This window comes from Pelodiscus sinensis, chromosome 1 (genome assembly GCF_049634645.1).
Source record: "Pelodiscus sinensis isolate JC-2024 chromosome 1, ASM4963464v1, whole genome shotgun sequence".
NCBI lineage: Eukaryota > Metazoa > Chordata > Testudines > Trionychidae > Pelodiscus > Pelodiscus sinensis.
The window spans coordinates 323,838,181-323,861,478 of NC_134711.1; the positions used below are offsets into that span (position 1 = coordinate 323,838,181).

General features: G+C 50.6%; 1 protein-coding gene across 5 annotated transcripts; it reads left to right on the forward strand.

Moving 5' to 3' along the window:
• Positions 1 to 648: 648 nt before the first annotated feature.
• On the forward strand, positions 649 to 22,714 carry WDR73 (WD repeat domain 73). Of its 5 annotated transcripts, none has more exons than XM_075919613.1 (8): positions 660 to 805; positions 1,194 to 1,261; positions 2,990 to 3,078; positions 6,289 to 6,377; positions 14,037 to 14,182; positions 15,502 to 15,666; positions 18,128 to 18,493; positions 22,324 to 22,714. In XM_075919613.1, exons 1-8 carry the CDS (start codon positions 762 to 764, stop codon positions 22,560 to 22,562), a joined length of 1,206 nt encoding a protein of 401 aa, XP_075775728.1. In that variant the 5' UTR covers positions 660 to 761; the 3' UTR covers positions 22,563 to 22,714. The 5 variants fall into 5 exon arrangements, with proteins under 5 accessions (XP_075775727.1, XP_075775728.1, XP_075775729.1 ...); XM_075919614.1 differs by having other exon boundaries at positions 663 to 805; positions 14,037 to 14,104; XM_075919612.1 differs by lacking the exons at positions 14,037 to 14,182; positions 15,502 to 15,666; positions 18,128 to 18,493; positions 22,324 to 22,714 and adding an exon at positions 6,985 to 12,276 and having other exon boundaries at positions 649 to 805.
• Positions 22,715 to 23,298: the final 584 nt, after the last annotated feature.

The following is a 23,298-nucleotide window of genomic DNA, read 5'->3' on the forward strand; positions in this document are numbered from 1 at the left end:
CCTGCGCTCTAATTCAGTGCTTGCAACTGGGGAAGTATTGCCTCTGAGGGGCCCAGGGACAGGTGTCCTAGGCTTGAACGTGGCCTCAAAGGGCCAGACTAGGCAAAGAGAGCTTGTGTGCCACAAGCTGGGGATCATTCGAGTGCCTGACCCTTCATTCCCTAGGGCAGGGGGCAGCTGGGATGGGGCTGGGGGCCTGGGGTGACCCAGCATGGCTGTTCTCGTGCACGTTGCTCAGGCAGGGCAGGCAGCCTGCAGAGCGAAGCTGTCAGCTGGTTTGCAAGGAGGCAGCCCCACGCGCTGCTGCCCCTGGCTCCCCAGCTCTGCGCACGTGGGCACCGATCTGCGCGCGCCCTGCGCTGAGGGAGGCCAGGCCGGGGCTGGACGGGCCACGGGCGCGCATGCGCACAGGAAGGGAGCCAGGTGGAGACCCTGCGCAGTGTTGCCCGCTAGGAGCCGCCCTCCCGCACATCCTCCTCGGCACGAGGGCAGCCCCGCCCGCTCCCGCGTGCCCAGGAGATTCCCGCCACACAGGGTGAGGCGCCAGAGCGGTAGACACGCATGCGCAGAAACAGACGGAAGCGCGTGCAGCGCCAGGCGGCCGAGCTAGAGGCTGCCCAGCAAGCGCCGCGCGGAAGGGGAGAGGGAGGAGCAGCGTCACTGGGGGAGGAGTCCTGGCAGCCGGAAGTGCGGTCGCGCTCCGTTACGTCATGTGGGAGGAGGTCATGTGACCGCCTTGGTCGTGGCGCGCTGACGTCGTAATGGCGGACTGTGAGGACGACTGGCTGCTGGAGTCCCTGCGGCTGTGAGAGCCCCTCCCCCCCCCCCGCGAGATCCCGGCCGGCCCCGCCCCCAGCCGCGCAGGCACCTGCCTGGGGGGCTTCGAGTCGCTGCCTCGCTCCGTGCCTCAGTTTCCCCCGCCGCACAGGGGGCCCGTGACCCTGCTGCCAGCGCGCGGCACCGAGCGCGGGGACGGGCCCGGCGCTGTGGGGTGGGCGCCTCTCACGCGGGAGGGCTTGCCCCGGGCAGGGCTGTTGTGATGCGGGGTCCTGGGGGGGGGGGGGTGCGCCCTCTGGCTGGCAGCGGTTTCCGTGAGGCGCAGGGTTCACAGATTTGGTTCCGTGGCTTTCAGCGCCCCCAGGCTGCAAACTGTTCCCTTGCTGCTCTTCTGATGCTGTTTTCACCGCTTCCAGCTACCAGGATTTGCATGTGTTCGAGCTGCAAGAGCCCACAAGAGTCATTGAGTGGATAGGAGAGAAAAGTGAGTCCTTTCGCTCGTGTTTGCTGGGCAGAGTTAGGAGCCGCTGTGTTCTTCGTAGGGATGTAAAAACTCATTAAAAACGTAACCATGCAGTTCCATGGCCTGTGGGGTCTGCAGTGTAAAGCCGCTATGTAAAGCCACTGCAGCATCCGCAGTGAAGCTGGCTCCCTGGGAGTGAGGCTGGAAAGAGCTGAAGCATATGAGGGTAGCTCAGTGGTTTGAGCATTGGCCTGCTAAAGCCAGGGTTGTGAGTTCAATCCTTGCGGAGGCCATTTAGGGATTTGGGGCAAAAATTTGTCAGGGATGGTACTTGGTCCTGCTGTGAAGGCAGGGGACTGGACTCGATGACCTTTCAAGGTCCCTTCCAGTTCTAGGAGATAGGCAATCTCCATTATAAAACCTTCCCAGGAGCAGGGAGGCTTCACTGACACAGCAAAGCTGTCACCAGGGAAGTGAGGCCAGCAAGGGCTGCAGCGAAGTCTCCTTTGGAGCAGAATGTAACCTGCGGCAGGAGGGCCAATGTGACCTCTTTCTGTGTAATAGGACAGCCTCTGATTGGGCCTGTACATAGGCCTGTTAACAAAAAAGAGCCTGTAGGATATGAGGATAGTTGGGTGTGTAGTCATGTCAGTGATAATAGCTGTGTTTCTGACCTGTCACACATGGATCTTCCTGAAGCATGCTGTAAATGCTGTCAGTCATGGTGGAAGGAGGGTTCAGAATTATGTACCCACTAAGACTGAGAATGCTCTTGCAAAATAGACTTTTTAGTTTGCTCTCTCTGGCTGGGAGTATGAAGGTGCTGGGGGCCTGGATGCTGGGCCTGGATGCTGCTATAATCTCTGGTGAGTCCCCACCTGCTACCTGGCTGCTTCTCGCCACCAGCCCACATGGAGCCGTGCTGGCTGGATGGAAAAACTTTTTTTAAAAGTTTCCACGGGCCGGATTGGGGAGATTCTCAGGATGCAAAAGGACTGCAGGCCGGGACTTTGAGATCTCTGTGATAAATTGACTGCTGAGCATTCTTCTGTCAATTCCAGTACTCCACCAGAATTACAAGCGTAGGTGGAGATGACAGGAGAGCGTCAGCTGCCAATTTATCGCTGTGACGATACCATGGTAAGAAGATCTAAGTACATCAATGTCAGCTACATTATTTATGTAGCTCAAATTGTGTAATTTAGATCGATGGCCTGTGGTAGTGTAGATTAGGCCTCAGTGGCCTCTTTGTTAAACTCATTCTACTTTACATACAGATTGCTAAATACAAGTTCAGTCCTTAGCTGCTGTGAGGGATTGGAGATGCTGCTGCATGATGGTGTTTCTCCTACATTGCTGTCAGGTTTCACCGCCTGTGCTCATTCATGTAGCACTTCGGCAGGATTAGCTGAGAGACACTAATGGGGGACACACCTAGTGAATTTAGTTGGCAGATACTTTGTGCTGGTAGCTGAGATAGTGGTGTGACCTTATGGAGACTAAAATGAGACAGAATTTTTTTGGAGAAGGAAACACCAGGTGAAGGGGAAAACGGGTTAGAAAGGTGAATCTCCTGCCGATGTGGAGGAGAGGGGTAAATTGATCCCGTGGCAGCACATCATGGTTTGAGACAGATTTCCCACAGTATAGCTGACAACCCTGATACTTAAATTCCCTGTTAGAGGATCATTCCCAGCGGAGGAGAGGACTCATCCTGCACTCATCTCATGGTTTATTTTGTAACTCTAGGTGTCTGTGTCGCAGGATATGAAAACGCCAGAAGAAATGAAATTCTCCAGCTCTTGTTACCTCAAAAACTGTGTGTGAAAGAGAAGCAGGTAATGGTGGCTCAGTGGGATATTTGTTTCACTTTCGTTACTGCCCCCAAATGTGTGCAGCCAGCAGGTGTTCTACAGAAACTGGCAAAAAAAACAGGGTCCACCTGCTGGAGAACTTTCAGGCTGCAGGTAGATGTGACCTGGTTAGATACAAAAGGTAGACCAAGAACTATATTGAGATCAGTCAGTGAAGGCATGGATGTGCCTTCATGTTTCAGTGTGAGTATAGTTTGAGGAGGGGAGTTGAGCGCAGACTAACTTGTCATAGGGATGGGAGGAAAGGAGGGATTTGAATGAGGAGAAAGAAGTGGCTTGGTGAACAGAATACCTCTAAGTGCCCAGTCCTGCAGACTCCCTGCATGCAGAACCTCATGCAGAATAAGAATTTCTCTCTCTTCTAAGCACTTTACTCTGTAGATCTCAAAACACTCTACATCAGACATCAGATTCATTATCTTCCAGGCAAGTGACAGATTAGGGAATACAACCCACACTTTGAGTGTGTCCAGTACTGTTACCCACCCAAATTATATTAGACACCCTAGGACATCCGCCTTTACTAAGTTCCCAGGATTTGAAGTGTAATCCACTTGATTTAGGAACCCTCTCCAGCCTTTCCTAGTTCCTAGGGCTCAGGGTGTCCTCTTTTCATGCTTGCGTGACCTTTTACTGCTGAAAGAGCCTTACGCAGTAATATCCTTATCCTCTCTATATTAGCAATTCCCAAACAGAACATACATACTAAGCATACAGTGCCATGCTCCCCAACCCTGATCATGCCGGCAGACTTTCCCTGCTGGCCAGACAAGATCAGTCTCATCTGGATTCTCATTACTGCATATCCTGGGCATGCAGAGGATTCTTAGCAGCCCTGATCTTAGGCTGTGTCTTAGAGGTGAGATCTTCTAGGTCAGTGGTCCCCAACCTTTTGGGGCTGCTGGGCGCCCGGGGGCAGGGCCACTTATGGGCTGGGCGCCCTGGGACGGGGCCACCCATACGCCACGTGCCCGGTGCTGGCGCCACATTCCTGCAGCCGTGCCACTCCTGTGCCGCACGCCCAGGGGTGAGGCTGCCCATACACCACATGCCTGGGGCCAGCGCCGCTCCTGTGCCACGCACCCATGGGCGGGGCCGCCCATACGCCGCGTGCCCAGGGTCGGGGCTGACCATGTGCTGCGTAACCGGAGCTGGCGCCGCCCCTGTGCCGCGCGCCCTGGGGCGGGACCGGCCCCGATCACTCGGTGGGTGCACAGAAATGTCCCGGCGGGCGCCATGGCACCTGCAGGCACCACGTTGGGGACCACTGTTCTAGGTCTTTCCTCCTTATTCGTCTGTTCTTTCTGCAGGTCTCCTTTTTGGATCCCCATTTATATAGTGACACTTGAGTCCTACTTACCTATCCCTTAACCAGTCATTTCACTAAAATGTTACTACATGATTCTGTAGCCAATCTGAGCATATTGTAAGATAATTCTTTAACCAGTCATACCCCACCACCTTAATTGATTTACAGTTAGCAGTTAGCTATGTAACAGACAGGGAAAAAAATCAAAGAACCGTACAGATGAATAGGGTCCTACTAAATTCATAGTCCATTTTGGCAATTTCATAGTCATACGATTTTAAAAATGGTAAATTTCAAGATTTCAGCTATTTAAATCTGAAATTTTATGGTGGTGTGGTTGATGGGGCCCTGACCCAAAAAAGAGTTGTGTGGGGGTCACCAGGTTATTGTATGAGGGTTGTGGTATTTCTACCAGTATGTCTGTATCATTGGCGGCAGCAGTATTGCCTTCAGAGCCAGGCAGCTGGAGAGCAGCAACAGCTGCTGTCTGGGATCTTAGGACTGAAGGCAGAGCTACTGCCAGCAGCAGCACAGAAGTAAAGATAGCACGGTATGGTGTTACCACTCTTCATTCTGTGCTGCTGCCTGCAGAGTTGGACCTTTAATCAGCAGTCACCACTCTCTGGCCATCCAGCGCTGAAAGCAGCAGCACAGAGGTAAGGGCAACATGAGAATGGTATTGCCACCCTTCTTCGATGCTGGTGGGGCACTGCCTTCAGAACTGGGCACCCGGCCAACATCACAACCTATACTCTCCAGCTGTCCAGCTCTGAAGGCAGCACAGAAATAAGGGTGGTAATACCAAGAGCCTCCGAAAATAACCTTGTCATCCCCATGCAACTCCCTTTTGGGTCAGGACCCCCAATTTGAGAAATTCAGGTCACCCACGTGAAATCTCTATGGTTCCCATTTCTCTATGGTTTATCTGTAGGGCTTACCAAGTTCATAAAGACAAAACAATAAAGAAATGGGGATTTTAGAACCCCAGTGACTTCTTGCCAGATGCTCTCAAACTTGAGATTACGTTAACCATCTTGAGATCTGTTTCTGTATCTGGTGATGGCAGGTAGTATTAGGACAGGATCGCCTTCTTAACAGCTGGATATTCCATAGTTTTCAAGTAATTTGGAGGGGATGTGAGGTTTTGCTTTTTTAGCTCATGCTGCATCCTTTCGCTTCTCTGCACACTGAGTCATGTTGCCAAATTGCTATCTGTCTTCATTTGAGCATCTCTGCTCGGTTGGGATTGATCCTGCCTTGGGGAGAGGGCTCATTAAGCAGCTGCGCTGCTGCACAGCTTAGAGGGAACCTTGATTGGTAGCCCCTGTCCCAGCTTGTGCTGTGCTCTTAGCTGATCTCCCAAGCACAGTGGAAACAAACTAGGTTAGCACTTAAATAGCCGTCCTCCCTGGTGCTGCAGAGAATGGTGCTTGCTTTCTGGGTGGCCTGTGCCCCAGCGTGAGAGTTGTAAATCCAAAGTCATGTCTGCTAGTAAGAAATGCCTTGGAACCTCCAATGTCTTATTTAGCAAGAATGTTAAACCCGGGTGTCTGGCCACACCCCAGCTGTGGTGATCCCTTTGCAGTTGTAATATTCCTCAGCTCTTGTCTCAAACTGTGCAATGATTATATGCTGGGCTCCTCCCCAGAGCTGGATGAGGAAACACTCCCTGGATATCAGTTTTTCAGAGTTCTTTTCATCCCAAGGGATCCCAAAGCAACTGCATAAATCTACAGTATTAACCGTAACTGAGGATGCCAGCCATTCCAGACCTTGACCTATTGCCCTGTTACCTAGAAAGAATGAAGAAATGTTGAACTGACCAGCATGTGCTAAAGAATAGCATGTCTGCTTCTGCTTTTTAGGGTTTGTGTCCCGAGAGAGATTTCAAGGTGGAACAGGGTGGATTTTCCGATCGCCCTGTGTACAGCCTACAGCATGTACCAGACACCAGGTATGTGGACGGGGACTTTCTGGCTCCTATTTGAAGGATATGTAGGTTCTTCTTTGAGTGATGTCCCCATGGGTGCTCCACCGTTGGTGTTGGGTTGTCCCTGCACTGCAGATCGGAGTTTTTAGGAGCAGTAGTCAGCCTGACCGCGCTTCATGCCCTTTTAATCTCTTGCGCGGTGTGGCTCCCGCCAGTTCCTTCTTTGCCGCCTGTGGTGGCAAACTGAGCGAGCCTCCTCTCCTCAAACAAACCCTGTCAGGAGTAGAACAGAATCTTGTTTTAGTTTTAATAGTTAGTTGTAGTTAGAATTCTTATAGAGTTATTAGTTATAGTTCGCAGTTTGAAAAAAAAGTTCTTTATCTTCGTTAGTTATATAAATAGCTATGCCGGGCTCTCCTGGCTTTAAGAAGTGCGCTGCATACCGTGACGCGATGCCCACATCAGACGGCCATGCCGATTGTATTAAGTGCCTCAGCAATCCATCCATTGTGGCAGACCAACTGGTAGGGCACGTAAGGACAAAGAGATGAGGCTAAAAATGTTCCTATTTGACAAAGCGCTTCAACCTGCGGAGCTTTCTCATTCTTGTCTCCACTCCGTGATCTCTTAGGGCTGAGAAAAGAAAAGCTGTTTCTCTTCAGCCGGCTCCTTCTCGAAAAAGAGCTTCACCAGCCTGTTCTCTACCATCCGCCCGAGTAAGCGTGGGTGACAAGCCTGGCACGTCTGGTCCTGTGACATCCAAGCATAAGTTGCTGTCAGAGCCACAACCCTGGCAAAGACCTACAGTGCTGCAGTCAACAGTCTCAACGGCCCGCCGCTCAGCACTGCCGGCGACTGCATCAGCCATCACGGTACCAACAAGGTCGGCATCCTCCATGTCAGCACCGCCCACATGTGTGCCGATGACCTCGGCATGGGCGACCTCGACACATACATCTGCACAGGCATTATTGGCACCATATGTCCCATCCAGCCCTCCGGTGCCAAAGAAAGCACCTTATAAATCTGGTTCAATGAGGCAAATGAGTCCGGAACCGTTGACTTCCTCGCTGGCACCATCCTCTGCTCCACCTTCTCCGTATTCCCCTCAGTTAACCAGGAACAACAGGAGTCACACTCCACGTAACCAAACCAGACACCATAGGTCTAGGTGTCATCTGTCACCGTGCCCTTATACAAGATATGCTGCTCAGTCTCCTCCTCCCTCTTCAAGAGGTTCACCACATTCTCCACACCTCCCAGTACATCATCATATGCGCTACAGGAGCGGTCACTCATCTCGATATGTTTCTCCAGTGTGGTCTCACCACAGGCGACCCAGCCCAACATATTGCCCATATTATTCTCGACATGCCTCAACTCGTCATCACTATCATCGCTCTAATTATGGTTATCCTTGTTGCCACAGTCACCCGACTTCTCATGATCCTTCAGTTTTTCCTCAACCTTCACATAGTCAGCAAATAGCAGTCACACCTCCCAACTCTCCTTCTACGGCTCACCACTCGGTACTGGAGGAAGATCAACTATCCGAAGTTGAGGAACACTCACCAGACGTCTCATCAACCGATCAGTCATCATCATCCCCTGATGAAGCGGTTATACCTGATGACTACTCTCCTCCTGACGACCTGAAGCAGTTTCAGGAGCTCTTTAAGAGGGTGGCTACATCTCAGGACATTCCATTAACCGAAGTACCAGAGAAACAACACCGTCTTTTCAAAAATCTTCAGTCTTCTCAACGGGAGAAAATCGCAATACCCATAGACGAGGCTATTATGGAGCTCGCTGATGAAATCTGGCAGACTCCAGCTTCAGTGCCACCTACCAATAAACGCGCTGACAAGAGATACTTTGTCCCTCCAGAGGGAGCTGACTTTTTATTTTTCCACCCTCGACCGAATTCATTAGTTGTTGACGCTGCCCGTTACAGGTCTAAACTTCCGCAATATAAGAACACTGTGGAGAAAGACAACAAACGTTTGGACTTGTTTGGGAGAAAGCTTTACTCTTCCTCCACCTTACTTTTACGTATAGCCAACTACGCAGCGTTACTGTCCAATCATAACTTCGACAACTACACAAAGCTTACCTCCCTGATGGAACACTTGCCAGACTCCAAGAGATCCATATTAAAATCCATCGTTCAGGAGGGTTATGCTTCCTCCAGGACGGCCCTCCAAATAGCGCTTGATATAGCGGACACAGCAGCCAGAGCAATTGCAACATCAGTGGTTATGAGGAGAGCCTCCTGGCTACAATCTGCAGGAGTCCCTCGTGAGCTACAATTGAAAGTTATAGATCTTCCTTTCGACAGGCAAAAGCTATTTGCTGAAAAGACTGACGATGTGTTGCATTCCAGCAAGAAATCCAGAACAGCATTGCGTAGACTTGGGATGTATACTCCTCCATACCGCCGTAAACGATATATCCCATATAAAAAACACCGGGTGTTCTTGTGCTCCAGAGATCAACAACGCACTTTTGATCATTCAAGGAACAAACAACGCCCTGAAGAGTCATCCACAGAGCACCTATAATACCAGCAACCAGGCCAACAAGTAACAGGTTTGACCTGTTGGTCAAGGGTCTGCAAAATCTCCCCATCTCATGCAAAATACCATATTCCACCCCAGCCTTTCACCACTGTCTGAGGCCTTTCCGTCATTGCTTTCCTGCCATCACATCGGACCGTTGGGTCCTCAAAATAATATCAGGGTACGCTATCCCATTTCCCCACCCTCCCCGGCCCTCTTCAGGGACCCTTTTCACAAAGATCTGCTAAAACAGGAGGTGCCGCCACTGCTCAACCTCGGAGCAGTGGAAATGGTCCCTGAAGGCTTCAAAGGCAAGGGGTTCTACTCCCATTACTTTCTCACCCCAAAAAGGATGGAGGCCTATCTTAGGCCTCCGCAGATTGAATCGGTATCTTTGAAAATGATTCAAAATGGTTATCCTAGCTTCAATAATACCTGTGTTAAAGAAGAGAGACAGTTTGCAGCCCTTGACCTGCAGGATGCCTATTCTCACATACTATTCACCCTGCACACAGACGATTCCTGCGTTTCATGGTGGGAACAGATCATTACAAATATCAAGTGCTGCCATTCGGCCTTTCTTCTGCACCCAGAGTATTTTCAAAGATGCTGGCTGTTGTCTGCGAAGGTAGGCCACAACAGGCTATCATTATCTTTCGTTATCTAGACAATTGGTAAAAGGCCCGTCGGAAGTAGAGACTCATCGAATGGTAGCAATAACCAAGCAAACATCTGAACTTTTGGGCTTCATACTCAATACACAGAAGTCAACTCTACAACCTACACAAACTCTAGAGTTCATAGGTGCTCAATTAGATTCTTTATCAGCAAAGGCATACCTTCTGAGGCAAAAGTTTCAAGCAATCCAGGACCTTGTTGCTAATCTTACCGCCAGCCCCACAGTTCCCATACTTACTGTCTTCAACTTATGGGTCACATGGCCTCTAAAACCTATGTGATCGACTACGTCTGCTTGCACTTTCGATGTCTTCAGCAGTTTATGCCCACCACAAGCAACAAGTGTACAGACTGGTTTCCCCTCCCTTCCCCTCTCCTCCTCTCCCCTCCCCGTCTTAAAATCTCTGGTATGGTGGACCGATCCTTGCAGTCTTCTAGCAGGTGTACCATTTCTTCGAGACCAACCTTCTGTACACCCAACTACCAATGCGTCCCTTGTTGGAGCCCCACATGAATGCCATGTCAATACAAGGATGATGGACCGCACAAGAGACCACTTTACATATCAATTTATTAGAACTCAGAGCTGTTTTCAATGCATGCAAGCATTTCATTACACACATTCACCACAAAAATATCAGAGTATTGACTGACAATATATCAACAATGTACTATATAAATTGCCAGCGAAGTGCCCAATCCAATATTCTATGCACTGAAACAGTCAGATTATGGAACTGGTGCATACGAACCAAAATCACCCTCGTTGCTTCATACTTACCAGGATTAAACCACATAACAGCAGACACTCTTAGTAGACACACTGTCCCAGACCACGAGTGGGGAGCTGCATCCTTGGGTCCTCCAATCCATCTTTCAAAGTGGGGTCTCCCAAAAATAGACCTATTCGCTTCCTAAAGAAACAAGAAATGTTGTCATTACTGTTCCAGAGCTGGCACCGGACCAGGATCTCTAGGAGGCACCTTTCTCCTCAATTGGAAAGGCCCCTTCTTATATGCATTTCCTCCTATTCCACTCATTCCCAACGTGCTAGAGAAGATCACCAGAGACAAAGTGACAGTTATTCTCCTAGCACCATTTTGGGCACGACAGTTATGGTTTCCTTATCTGTTTCTGATGTCTCCTCAGCCTCCCTACCACCTTCCGATCCATCACGATCTCCTAACTCAGAACAGAGGAACCTTACTCCACCCACAGCCACATCTCCTGCGCCTAACAGCTTGGCTCATTGTTGGTTCTACCAAGAAGAACTACAAGGTTCTGACCAGGTAGAAGAGGTTCTTTTGCACAGCAGGAAACTATCTACCCACACCACTTACCTCCAAAAGTGGTGTAGATTCCTTTCCTGGTGTTCTAATAAGAATTTAGACCCAGCCATAGCGCCTTTACATAAAATTTTAGATTACATATTGTCCCTCAAGGACGCTGGATTAGCTCTTGCCTCTTTAAAAGTACATCGCTCGGCCATCACTGCCTTTCATCAACCAGTAGAAGGGTGGTCAATCTTTGCACACCCAATCACAAGGAGATTCATAAAAGGTCTTTCCAACCTATTCCCACCACGCAGTGTACCACCACCATCGTGGAATTTGGAACTGGTGCTGGACACTCTTACCCGTGCACCCTTTGAACCTCTAGCTACCTGTCCACAGTCGATGACACTAAAGGTAGTCTTTCTATTGGCAATCACTTCTGCCCGCAGAGTGAGCGAGCTAGCAGCCTTACTGGTGGTTCTACCGTATACCATTTTTAACAGAGACAACATAATACTACATTCTCATCCTTCCTTCATTGCTAAAGTATGTTCGGACTTCCATGTAAATGAACCAATCGTACTCCCTTCGTTCTACCCTAAACCACATTCAACAACAAGACACACAATATTCCATTTACTTGGCATACACAGAGCTCTTGCATTCTACATAGACAGAACTCCATCTTTCCTGAAATCTGATCGTCTACTCATTTCTACAATAGAGCGTACTAAGGGGCACCCTTTGTCATCACAACGCATTTCCAAACTCATAGTCTCCTGCATTACACAGTGCTATACTTTAAGGAATAAACCACTTCCTCAAACACCTAGAGCACACTCGACAAGAGCAGTGGCGACTTCTACGGCTTTTCTCCATGAGGTTCCCCTCAAGGACATCTGCAGAGTGGCTACATGGTCCACCAATGACACTTTTATGAAGCACTGTGCAATCTCGCAGACTTAAGTAGAAAACACTATCGTGGCCTCCATGGTCCTATTGACCTCCGTAAATCCGAGGCCCACCTACCACTTAGACTGGGTACTGCTATACGTTCACCAACAGTAGAGCACCCCACCGGGACATCACTCCAAGAAGACGAGGAAGTTACTCACCTTGGTGCGGTAACAACGGTTCTTCAAGATGTGTGTCCCCGTGGGCGCTCCACTACCCGCCCTCCTCCCCGCTTCGGATTCTCTTCTTATATTTTCCAGATACTGGGGCGGACTTGAGGAACTGGCGGGAGCCAGACTGCGCGAGGGATGAAAAGTGCGCGAATGGCACAAAGCGCATGCACGGTCCGTCTGACTAATGCTCATGAAAACTCTAATCTGCGGCGCTGGGATGACCCAACACCAACAGTGGAGCACCCACGGGGACACACATCTCGTAGAACTGTCATTACTGCACCAAGGTGAGTAACTTCCTCATTTGTTTTGTTCAGTAAAAACTCCCCCTACCTAATAAGACTTGTGAGCTTTTAGCGAAGCTGGCCAGCAAAATGAAAGTGAAGGGCTCTAGAGAGCCCCTCCAACATGCAGACCTGCCAAGGGAAGTCAGTAGAGCAGGAATGTGTGAGAAACTCTCCGTGTGGAAAGGACTTTGTCTCCTTCCTTCTCACTTCATGCCATCCCAGGTTCCCCTTTTGCTTTCTCTGGCTGTTGCCCCAGTTGGCTACTATTCCTCCCCTCCCCCACCCTTGCTCTCTTCTGCTGTGATGTTGCCCCTCTTGTCTTCCCCCCTGGGACAGGCCCAGAAATGCCGGGCCCCAGGCCAGGTGGGAGGAGGGCCTTGAGGGAAGATGTGAGGCTGGGAGCTAGCCTCCCTCAGCCGGCCATGCTACCTGGGTCTCTGGCGGAGCAGTGGCCCTTTTTACCGGCTCTGGGTACCGCACGAAGCTGCTGCTGGCCCTGCGTGGTGTCACCACATGGGCACAGTGCAGTTGGACCAGGGGCGTCAGCAGGACAGTTGATGCACCATGCACAGGCACTGCCACTACCACGATTTAAAAGCAGCAGGGAGATCCCTACCTGGGGCCTTTTTAAGTCAGCCGGGCCCCTGCTCAGTTGCCCCTTTGGCCCTCTGCTGTGGGCAGTCCTGCCTGTGGCATCTCCTTGGGCCCGTGTGGATGTGCCGCTGTGCACTCCACTGGTTCGCTCCTTTCTCTTTCTCCTGCGGCCCTCCCTCTGGGGCGTCTCTGCAGGGCCTTGCCCGGGAGGGGGGTCTTAGGTCTCTCACCCCCCAAGAGGTCTCCTCCCCTTGCCACCCCAGTACAGAAGTGCTCGAGCTGGTGTGGACAGGGAGCATGGGGCAGCTGGCTCCTCCCCTCCTGCAGCTGAGAGTCTCCGGAAGGGAGCAGCTGTAGCAAGGAAGCAGCGCCCCCTTGTGGTGGGAAACCACTGACAGCTCTATGGGGGCAGTTGTCCCTGGTGGGGGAATTTTTAGCAGGCAGGGGGGAAAGTTCCTGCAAACAGCCACCCCCCCAACTCCCGCAGATCGTTCCCTGGAAGCTTTCCAGTGCTTTGCCCCCTCCGTTGTTCTAGGCTGAGAGTCCGTTGCTGGTGTTAAAGCAGGGCAGGAATGAAAATGCAGAGCAGCCCAGGGTGTCTCTCTGGTCCCAATGGTGCTCCAAGGACTCAAGCAACTGGCACCATCGGCTCTGCCTTGGACTCTCACCTCCCTAGGTCCAGCGCGTCCTTGCCCAGGAGAACGCTAGGGGCCATGCAAACAGCCAAATTCTCTTACCTGTTCCTTCCCGCTGAGCCGCCCCACTTCTTCAGTGGGTTCCCCCCCCCCCCACGCAGGTACACACCCCTCTGCTAGCCTCCCATCCTTAGCATTTGCTGACATCGTTCTCAGTCTTGCTTTGTGCTGCAAACACACCAAAGCAGTGGCTCCGCCCTGGGGCTGCTGTGACAACCGGGGCTGGAGGAGAGGGGAGGCAAGAACAGGCTCCTGTGAGCCCCCCCATCACAGGCAGCACGAGCATAGCTTGTTGCCACAAGTGTGTCCATCCTGCCCCAGCTGCGGGATGGGAGAAACTCAGCCAGCGCCCCAAGTGTGGCGGGAGGAAACGGAGGGAACAGACACGCTTGTCCTCACCGGCATGTGCCAGTCCCGAGGCCAAAGGCCCCTTCCTGGCGCGCTTGCATCTGGCTTCCTTCTTTTCACAGCTTGCTGGTAACAAGTGGCCCGCCAGACGGTTCCCTGCAGATTTGGCAGCTGGCAGCAGAGGACACGGGTGAGTGCGTGGTGGGGCAGCTGTGCCACAGGAGTGGGCTGGTAGCTCGACAGTCTGCTGCTGACTCCTGCATCCCAGGTGATCTATCAGGCACCATTGACAGCTTGCTCCAGAGTTCTAGAGCTTCCCTGTGTCAGGGTCATGTTAATTCATCCCCTTGTGGGGGTGGAGCACTTGGAAGGTGCAGGGGGAGGGCAGAGTCTTAATGCCCCTTGTTGAAGCGCCCGGGAATGATGGAGCACAAAAAAAGACTCTGTGACCTACACTGTCCAAAATGGCTGGGCCTTATGGGGGCCCAAGCTGAGACCCCCCCCACCCCCCGAAGGGCAAGTGAACAGCGTCTCTGAGAACCAGGCTCGCTAAGGTGTCTCAGATTGAGCCCCCAGGATCACTAGTGGCTGGAAACTTCGGCCTGCGTGTCCAGAGTGGAATTGTGATGTGGAGAAGCCTTCGCTTGCCAGCTGTGCGAACGTTCTCAGCCCACACCTGAGCCCTGCGCTGGAGGGAGGCTTCCGCTTGTACAGTTCAGGTCCTTTGACCGGCCCTGGAGCCCATTGCTCTGGCTGCATGCAGGGGATCTTCACTCAGTGTTAGTCACCACGTGGCTGAAGGCCTGGCCTGAAGGTGGCCTCGGAGATGTTTACCGGAAGTACGAGTCCATGTGCTGTCCTGAGGCCAGCAGCCCAGCCCAGTTACACTGGGAGTTAGGACAGCTGGGATCTTCTGGTCCCATGTGAGTGCTTGCACCCACAGTTGTCCCATTCACCTCACTGGCATGACGCCTAAGCAGCAGCTTTTAGCAGTATGACCAAGGGCTCTGCGCACTGACCCTTTGATATACAGCAAATCACATCACAGCGCTGTGCCTCAGTTTCCCTCCCTGCCAAGTTGGGGGGTTCCTGGCGTTTCCTCACTTTGTGAAGCATAAGAATGGCCATACTGGGAGGGACCAGGGTCCATCTAGCCCAGTATCCTGTCTTCCAATGCCAGATGCCCCAGAGGAAGTAAACAGAAACAGAGGATCATCAAGTGATCCCTCTCCTGTTATCCTTTTCCACCCTCTGACAGAGGCTAGGGACACCACGTCTACCCATCCTGGCACTGTGAAGTCTATGGAAGAAGCACATTAAATATTTATTTCAATTATTTTATTTATTCTGTTGTTTAATGAAAACAAGCAACTTGTTTAAAGCTTTTGTATCCTAGGTTTTCTAAATGTCTAAATAGACCATTTTATCAGACCCACTCTACTGCCGTGAAGAGTGTTTTTGCCCTTAGAAAAGAATTTAAAATATCAATTGTGGGTTGACTTGTAATTCAGCTTCACAAAACACTTAACAAAGGTGAGTCACTTGGTTCTTGTGCTGTTACAGCTCAATGCATGTCTCTTTAAATAGATGTTATTAAATCCGTAAGTACCATCCCTGCGGGAAATGACAGCAAGAAACCTTGGGCTAAAATTGCAACCATCTTCGCTAGAGCCCCTTGTGTCCTTCATGGCTCAAGAGTCAACAATCTCCAAGTGACAGAGATTGAATCAAAGAAAACCATCTACGCAGCAGGTATTTAAAGAAAAACCACGTCTTGTTGACATTTATAAAGAGGGGGATGGGAGGGAAGATTTCATACTAGTCTAGCTAAGCTGCATGCTCTTTAAACCAGTGCGGTTCAGGGAAACGTTTTCAAAACCACCTAAACCCCAGTGCAAGCCAACAAGATGTAGGCACTTGATTCCTTTTGGCACTTACAAACATTTTAGCCTCGGCCTTTTTCGTATGTTGACCCCATGTTGCAGCAGGACATAGCTTTGGCATCCTCCTCTAGCCGGGAGAAAGGTTGGGGGTTGCAACGCTATGAATCCAGCTATAACCATAAGGTGGTGAACTTGTACTCCTTAACCCTGATCTAGGAAATTATACTAAAAACTCCCCTTTTTTGAGCACAGCCTGGTGCCTGTCTGCCTCCTCCTAAATCCTCCACCTTTTTCAGCATCGTTATTCCCCTGTTCAGAGTGACACAACTTCTCCTGGTTGGTCAAGCTCTGTTGGCACAGTGACGTAAGAACACACACAGTATAAGTGGTCCCCCAGTGCAGCACTCACTTAGAATGACTTGCCTGTTGGCACTTTAGAACGTGGCTGCACTGGGGCTCTAGTGGTTTAGGAACGTAAATCTCCCTGTCAGTCGGTGAATCTTAGCCCCTTCTGTACATTGTACCCTAACTCTGTCCAGGGTCTGAAAAATTCCACATTCCAGGATCTGGTTTCTCAGTCCTGTCCGACTGATCCTGCTTTACTCAGCAGACGGGTCTACGTAATCTCTCTTAAGGCAGCACACTTAGCAAGTGGTGCTCTGTTACTCGCCTGCGGGGAGCTCATCGGGAATGTCTCCCCATGCGTGCCTTTCCTCCCCCAGCAGTGCAGAATTAGGGTTTGTTCATTGTGCTCATAAGAACGGCCGTACTGGGTCAGACCAAAGGTCCATCTAGCCCAGTATCCTGTCTGCCGACAGTGGCCAGCACCAGGTGCCCCAGAGAGGGTGGACCGAAGACAATGATCGAGCGATTTGTCTCCTGCCATCCCTCTCCAGCCTCTGACAAACAGAGGCCAAGGACACCATTTTATCCCCTGGCTAATAGCCTTTTATGGACCTAACCTCCATGAAATTATCTAGCTTCTCTTTAAACTCTATTATAGTCCTAGCCTTCACAGCCTCCTCTGGCAAGGAGTTCCACAGGTTGACTACACGCTGTGTGAAGAAGAACTTTCTTTTATTAGTTTTAAACGTACTCCCCATTAATTTCATTTGGTGTCCTCTAGTTCTTCTATTTAGGGAACTAATAAATAACTTTTCTTTATCGGCCCTCTCCACACCACTCATGAACTCTTCTGAACCCTTTTTAGTTACTTTATCTTGTCGTGCTCTCCCAAACGTGATCCCTCTGCAATTTCCCAGCCAGCTGCCGTTCTGTTGACGGTCACTCTGTTAAATGCAATTGGAACAATCCCAACAAATCCGACACTTGAGGGACAACACTTGTATTCACCCAGCTAGTAAGAATCCAGGTGTCAGTCACTGGGACTGGTTTACAGAGGGTTAGCAGCTGGGAGGGGTTATCCTGAGGGGGCATTGGGAAGTACAGGTCTATAGCAAAAATAGCTGGCATGTTAGGGTTCTATGCTGCTGCTTTTCTTTCAGTAGCGAAACTCTTAGTAGCAAGGCTGAGAGTATAGCAGTGGGGCTTGTATGCAGTTTGGTGTGGTGGGGGAGATTTGCGTATGGAGCAACCCTTGTGTTGGAGTAGATTCATCTGTGCAAGTCTTTTGCCCAAGGATTAATTTCACCCAGTGAGAGCAGAACATTCTCCTTAAAAATATGAGACTGTACCACAGGGGTGGGCAAAATCCAGGCCCAAGAGCGAGATCTGGCCCGCCAAGCATTTCTCTCCAGCCCATCCAGCTGATGAGCAGAAGGGCAGATTTACAGCTGGCCGTGTGTGTTTGGCTGCCCCCCACCTTGCTCCATCCTGCAGCCCAGCTGCTCCCAGGATTCTCCTGCCAGCTGTGCAGAGTAGCAGGGGGAGGGGGGAAGTGTTTAAGTCTGAGTGTGTCCTCCAGCCTCTGTACCCCATCTCCACAGAGCAGGGGTTGGGGGGAGGGTGACGCACAGCCGAGCTGCTCCAACCTGAAGCCCCACCCCTTCCAGGGAACCTGGAACCAGCCTGTGACCATGTATCAAAGTTCTTGAAGAGGCCCCTCCCCCCTGCGAAAATCATTCCGGCCCCCCTCCCCACCACCACTGTCCCATAAGACACCTGGGGCGTTTTCTAGCTCACTGCTGCTAGTCCTGCCTGAAAGCTGAGCCTTCCTCTTTCTGAAGCAGCTTCCCTGGAGAAGGCTGAAGTCTGCTTCCACGTAAAGTTTCACTCCCCCGCTTGGTATGTTTGTTACCCTGCAGTTTCTGAGCCTAGCAGCTGTAGCTGAGCAGCCTGCAGAGTCTGAGTTTCTCTTCCTCCTCTTTTAGCCTCTCGTAGCAGCGATGAGATCAGCGGCCTGGCATTCCTGGACTGTCATACTTTGCTGGCCTGCTGCGTGAAGGGCCAGCTGTGCCTGGCAGATGTTCGGCAGCCACAGAGTCCCCTGGGTGATGCATCCATTCCTTTAGCACTCGGTGGGGAGCAATGGTGCATGGGCGTCCTGCCGGGCTGTGGTGCGAATGCACCCACCGTGGCCCGACTCTCGTCAGGAGGGCAGCTCATGCTAACGGACTTGAGAAACATCCCAACGCCTCTGAAATCGGCCAAGTGCAAGGTTTCTGCAGCCAGCCCACGCGCGGAGTTCCTGTGCGTCTCCTGGGCGCCTGCTCTGGACGGGCACCTCGCCGTTTCAGGTAACTCCAGAGGAGGGGATTGTTTGCCGTGTGTTTTCAGCTCTGGTTTTCTGAACTGAAAGCCTGGTCCCGTGGCAATCAGCGTACCCATGATGCCTTGCTTTAGGATGTGGCTTATGGAGTGAGATTATGTGGCTGCTGGTCCATTGGGATGCTGCGTGTTCCATTTCCCTGAGAGCTAAATAACAACACTCAATGGACCCAACTCAGCCCTGGTATAACTCCGTGGATTTCAGTAGAGTTACAGCAGGGTGGGGTTGGGCACGGTGCCTGGGACAAGGTGGGAAGTGGGGGCAGCTTCCTCCAAGTAGTCACATGCAGTAGGAACCTGACTCTGATGCAGCCCGAGGCCTGCTCCTGCTTTTGTGCACATGCTGAGCGCTGGTGTGCGTGTATGCGGTTAGGGCTTGAGCAAATGCATAAGTGCAAGTTGGGTCTCCAGTTACTGAAAATCAGGCTCTATGCGATCTAGCAAAGGCCTCTTATTCCACATATCCGTCAATGCTCCGAACTCATCTGAGGTCTCCCATCACAGATTGCTCCTGTGCATTGTAGCAGAATCCGTCAGCACTCCATGCAGGTAATTACGGACCAGTCGGCTTAACTTCAGTACCCAGAAATATACGACAGAGAAGAATTAAGCAATCAATTTCATAGAATCGTAGGGCTGCGAAGGACCTCAACAGCTCAAGTCCAATTCCCTGCATTCATGGCAGGACCAAACACCATTTTTAGACCTTCCCTGACGGATGTCTGTCTAACCTCTTAAATATCTCCAGAGATGGAGATTCCACAACCTCCCTGGGCAATTTATTCCAGTGTTTAACCACCTTGACAGTTAGGAAGTTTTTCCTAATATCCAACCTAAACCTCCCTTGCTGCAATTTAAGTCCATTGGTTTTGTCCTGTCAGAGGCTAAGAAGAAAATTTTTTTTCTCCCTCCTCTTTGTAACAATTAGGTACTTGAAAACTGTTAGCATTTTCTCTCTTTCCTTTTCTAGACTAAACAAATCCAATTCTTTCAGTCTTTTTTCATAGGTCATGTTTTCTAGACCTTTAATCATTTTTGTTGCTCTTCTCAGGACTTCAGTTTGTCCACGTCTTTCCTGAACTGTGGCATCCAGAACTGGACACAGTACAGTCTGGCCTCTAAAATCTCGGAGTGTCTGGTCCAGCAGCATCTGGGCCACGGATATTGCTGGACCAGAGAGACCCAGCTGGCCAGGTTCAGTAGCACAGCCTGGGTTGGGCTGCCGGTGGGGAGCGCAGCCCTGGCCAGAGCTGATAGCAAGGAGCATAGCCCCAGCCTTGGCTGGAGGTAGTGGGGCTGATGTGGTCAGAAGCACAGCCTTGGTTGGGGCCGGCGTGGAGGGAGGGGACACAGCCCTGGCCAGAGCTGGCAGCAGGAGGCAGCTGGGCTGGCGGCAGGAGGCAGCTGGGCATGCAGTCAGTGCCGGCACCATGAGGGTGCAGCCCTGGCCTGGACTGGAGGGAGCAGGACAAGCCCCTGTCCAGGGCTGGAGCAGTGGGAGACGCAGCCCCAGCCAGGGCTGGTGGTAGAGTGTGGGGGTTGGAGGCAGGCAGGCAGGGAGCGCAGCCCCAGCTGGGAGCAGAGTCTACAGCTGGGTAGGAAGCCTTGGACTCCTCTGTTCCAGCAAACTCCGTGGTTCAAGACCACTGAGGTCCCGAGGGTGCCGGGCAGAGCACCAACCTGTACTCCACTTGAGGCCTAATCAGCGCAGAGTAGCCCGGAAGAATGACTTCCCGTGTCTTGCTCACAACACTCCTGCTAATATATCCCAAAATGATGTTGCCTTTTACTGCCACAGTGTCACACTGTTGACTCATATTTATCTTTGGATCCACTATGACCCCTAGATCCCTTCCCTCAGTACTCTTTCCTAGGCAGTCACTTCCCATTCTGTGTGTGTGCAACTGATTGGTCCTTCTTAAGCGGAGTACTTGGCATTTGTCCTTATTGAACTTCATCCTGTTTACCTCAGACCATTTCTCCAGTCTGTCCAGATCATTTTGAATTATAATCATCCAAAGTACTTGCAAACCCTCATCAGCACATTTTATAAGCATATTCTTTATGCCATTATCTATATTGTTGATTAAGATATTGAATAGAACCAGATCCAGAACTAATCCCTATGGAACTCTGCTCATTTTGCCCTTCCATCAGTATTGTGAACTATTCATGTCTATTCTTGGGGACAGTTATCCAGCCAGTTATGCACCCTCCTTATAGTAGAGCTATCAAGGTTGCATTTCCCTAGTTTGTTAATGAGGTCATGAGAGTCTGAATCAAAAGCCTTACTAAAATGTAGATACGCTACATCTACCGCCTCCCCCTTATCCATAAGGCTTGCTACCAAGTCAAAGAAAGCTCTCAGGTAGGTTTGACATGGTTTGGTTTGACAAGTATATGCTGACTATTATCTTCCATTTGTTTTCAAATGGATTCATTATTTGCTCCATTATCTTTCCTGGCACAGAAATAAAACTGACTGGTCTGTAATTTCCTGGGTTGTCCTTATTTCTCTTTTCATAGACAGGCACTGTATTTGCCCTTTTCCAGTCTTCTGGAATTTGCAGATATCCGTTTATATCCACGGGTATCCGCATCTGCGTCTGTCAGTGCAGATATCCACAGCTCATTTTTGCAGATACGGATGCGGATACAAATTTTGTATCTGGGCAGAACTCTAATGGTAAACAGTTTTCAAGTAGGAAAAAATTGTTACATGAAGGTGAGAGGGAAAAATTGTTCTCCTTAATCTCTGAGGATAGGGCACAAGGGAGGACAGTTTAGGTTGCTATTATGAAATACTGGAATAAATTGCCTAAGGATGCTGAGGAATTTCCATCATTGGAAGTTTTAAAGAGCAGGTTGGATAAACGCCTGTCGGAGATGGTCTAGTTGTTACTGACTCCTGCTTGGAGTGAAGGGATGGTACTAGGTGACTGGTTGAGTTTCATTCCAGTCCTATACTATGATTCTGTGCTGCAGTATAAGGGTATGTCTAGACTACAGGCTTTTGTTGACAGAGGCTTTGTCGACAGATACTGTCGACAAAGCTTCTGTCGACAAAAAGTGTCTAGACTACATCCAGTTCTGTCGACAAAGCAAGCCGCTTTGTCAACATGAGAGTGTAGATGCAAAGGACAGTGTAGATGCAATAACGCCTTCTGTCGACAACTCTGTTGACAAAAGGCGTTATTCCTCATAGAATGAGGTTTACCGCCGTCAACAAAACTGATGAGTTCTGTCCATGTTATGTCGACAGAACTCGGCGGTAGTGTATACGCAGGTATAGCTTTGTCAACAAAGTCCACTTTTGTCGACAAAACCCTGTAGTCTAGACACACCCTAAGTGAATAGTTGCTACCCAGATGTGTGCAAAGAGCTAGTTTCCTCTTCTACTTAAAACACAAATTCACACTGGGAACTGCGTGGAAGCTGTTGGTAAAGGCTATCTGTGCCCCAGTGCCATCCGTGGACATATATACCGATTCAGGATACCCTGTGTCCTAAGAACATGAGGTTTTGTCTCCTCTGGGATGGTACGAATGTAGGTGAATGAATTCTTAGGTCACCTGAGCCTGCATTGTGTTCCTTACAGCTGTGGATAAATACCTGGTTCCTGGTACCAGGACTGTAGCCTGTTCAGTCTCACTTACCCTGCACAAGAGGAGTCTGGGAACAGGAGCTCAGTGTTAGTGGAACTCGCAGTGCACGTAAAGCAGGCAGTTAGGGATCTATGCTCAGCTGAACAGGCGGCTGTTTCTATAGTCTGTGTTCTTCTTGTATTCTTTTAACACAGGCTTCCATGGGACCATTGACATCTATGACACGCAGGGCTGGCCTGTCTCTGGCGTGGAAGCAGAGCCACTGTTTAGTCACAAAGGACATCTCTTCAGTGGCACGGAGGGTGGCGGGGATTTTCCCCTGGTCACAGCTCATGTTTGGCATCCCTGGAAGCCGAGAACATTGTTATCAGCAGCAAGTGATGGCTCCCTGCATGTCTGGGACTGGGCGGAGCCGCACAAGAACAGTTCATGAGAACTCTGAGTTACTTTTTTTCCTGTGTTTCCACTCTAAACTCTGCTCCCTGTGCATGAGTGACCCTGTCGGAAGGGGATGCTCCAGACTGATGCTCGGTGTTCCCAGCGTGTTGTACACATTTCGTTATTTAAAACAGTAAGAATTGTAAACCTCTGTCTCATGTGTGACCATTTGTCCTTTTTTAGTTTCTCCCCACCTCCCCTTCAGACCACTCCCATGTGGCCTGTGTCTCTGTTTCTCTCAGCTTCCCTGAGCTTGCTTCCCACACTACACGGGGCAGTTTGCAACCACAACTGGCAACGTTTCTGTAAAGTTATTTTGTACCCTGCGAGCAGTCCTGCTGATGGGACTAGTGCCCCCGGCTCCTTGGCTGTAGGCAGCAGCCTTTAAATGCTAATACCCCTCGCTTAATTTGTAGGGCTTTGTCGCCTCTTGTGTCAAGAAAGTGTGGGTGGTAATATCTTGTAGCTCATGCAGAGCACTTATCAGGATAAGTGTCTGATCATTTAGCCTCCAGTCCCATCCTGTGGTTATTGCTGCTGCTCCGGAGCCGTATTGCACATGGTGCTTTACAGACCCGATCCCTGCCCCAGATACCTAACGCCTGCAGCCACGTTGCCTGAGCAGCACCCCGCCGGCATCAATAGGATGCCTTGTGGTTATACAGTCTCCGCTTGTGGCTTGCCTGCCCAGAGCGCACTGTAGAGGGTGTTGGGCTGCAAGGTGGCAACAC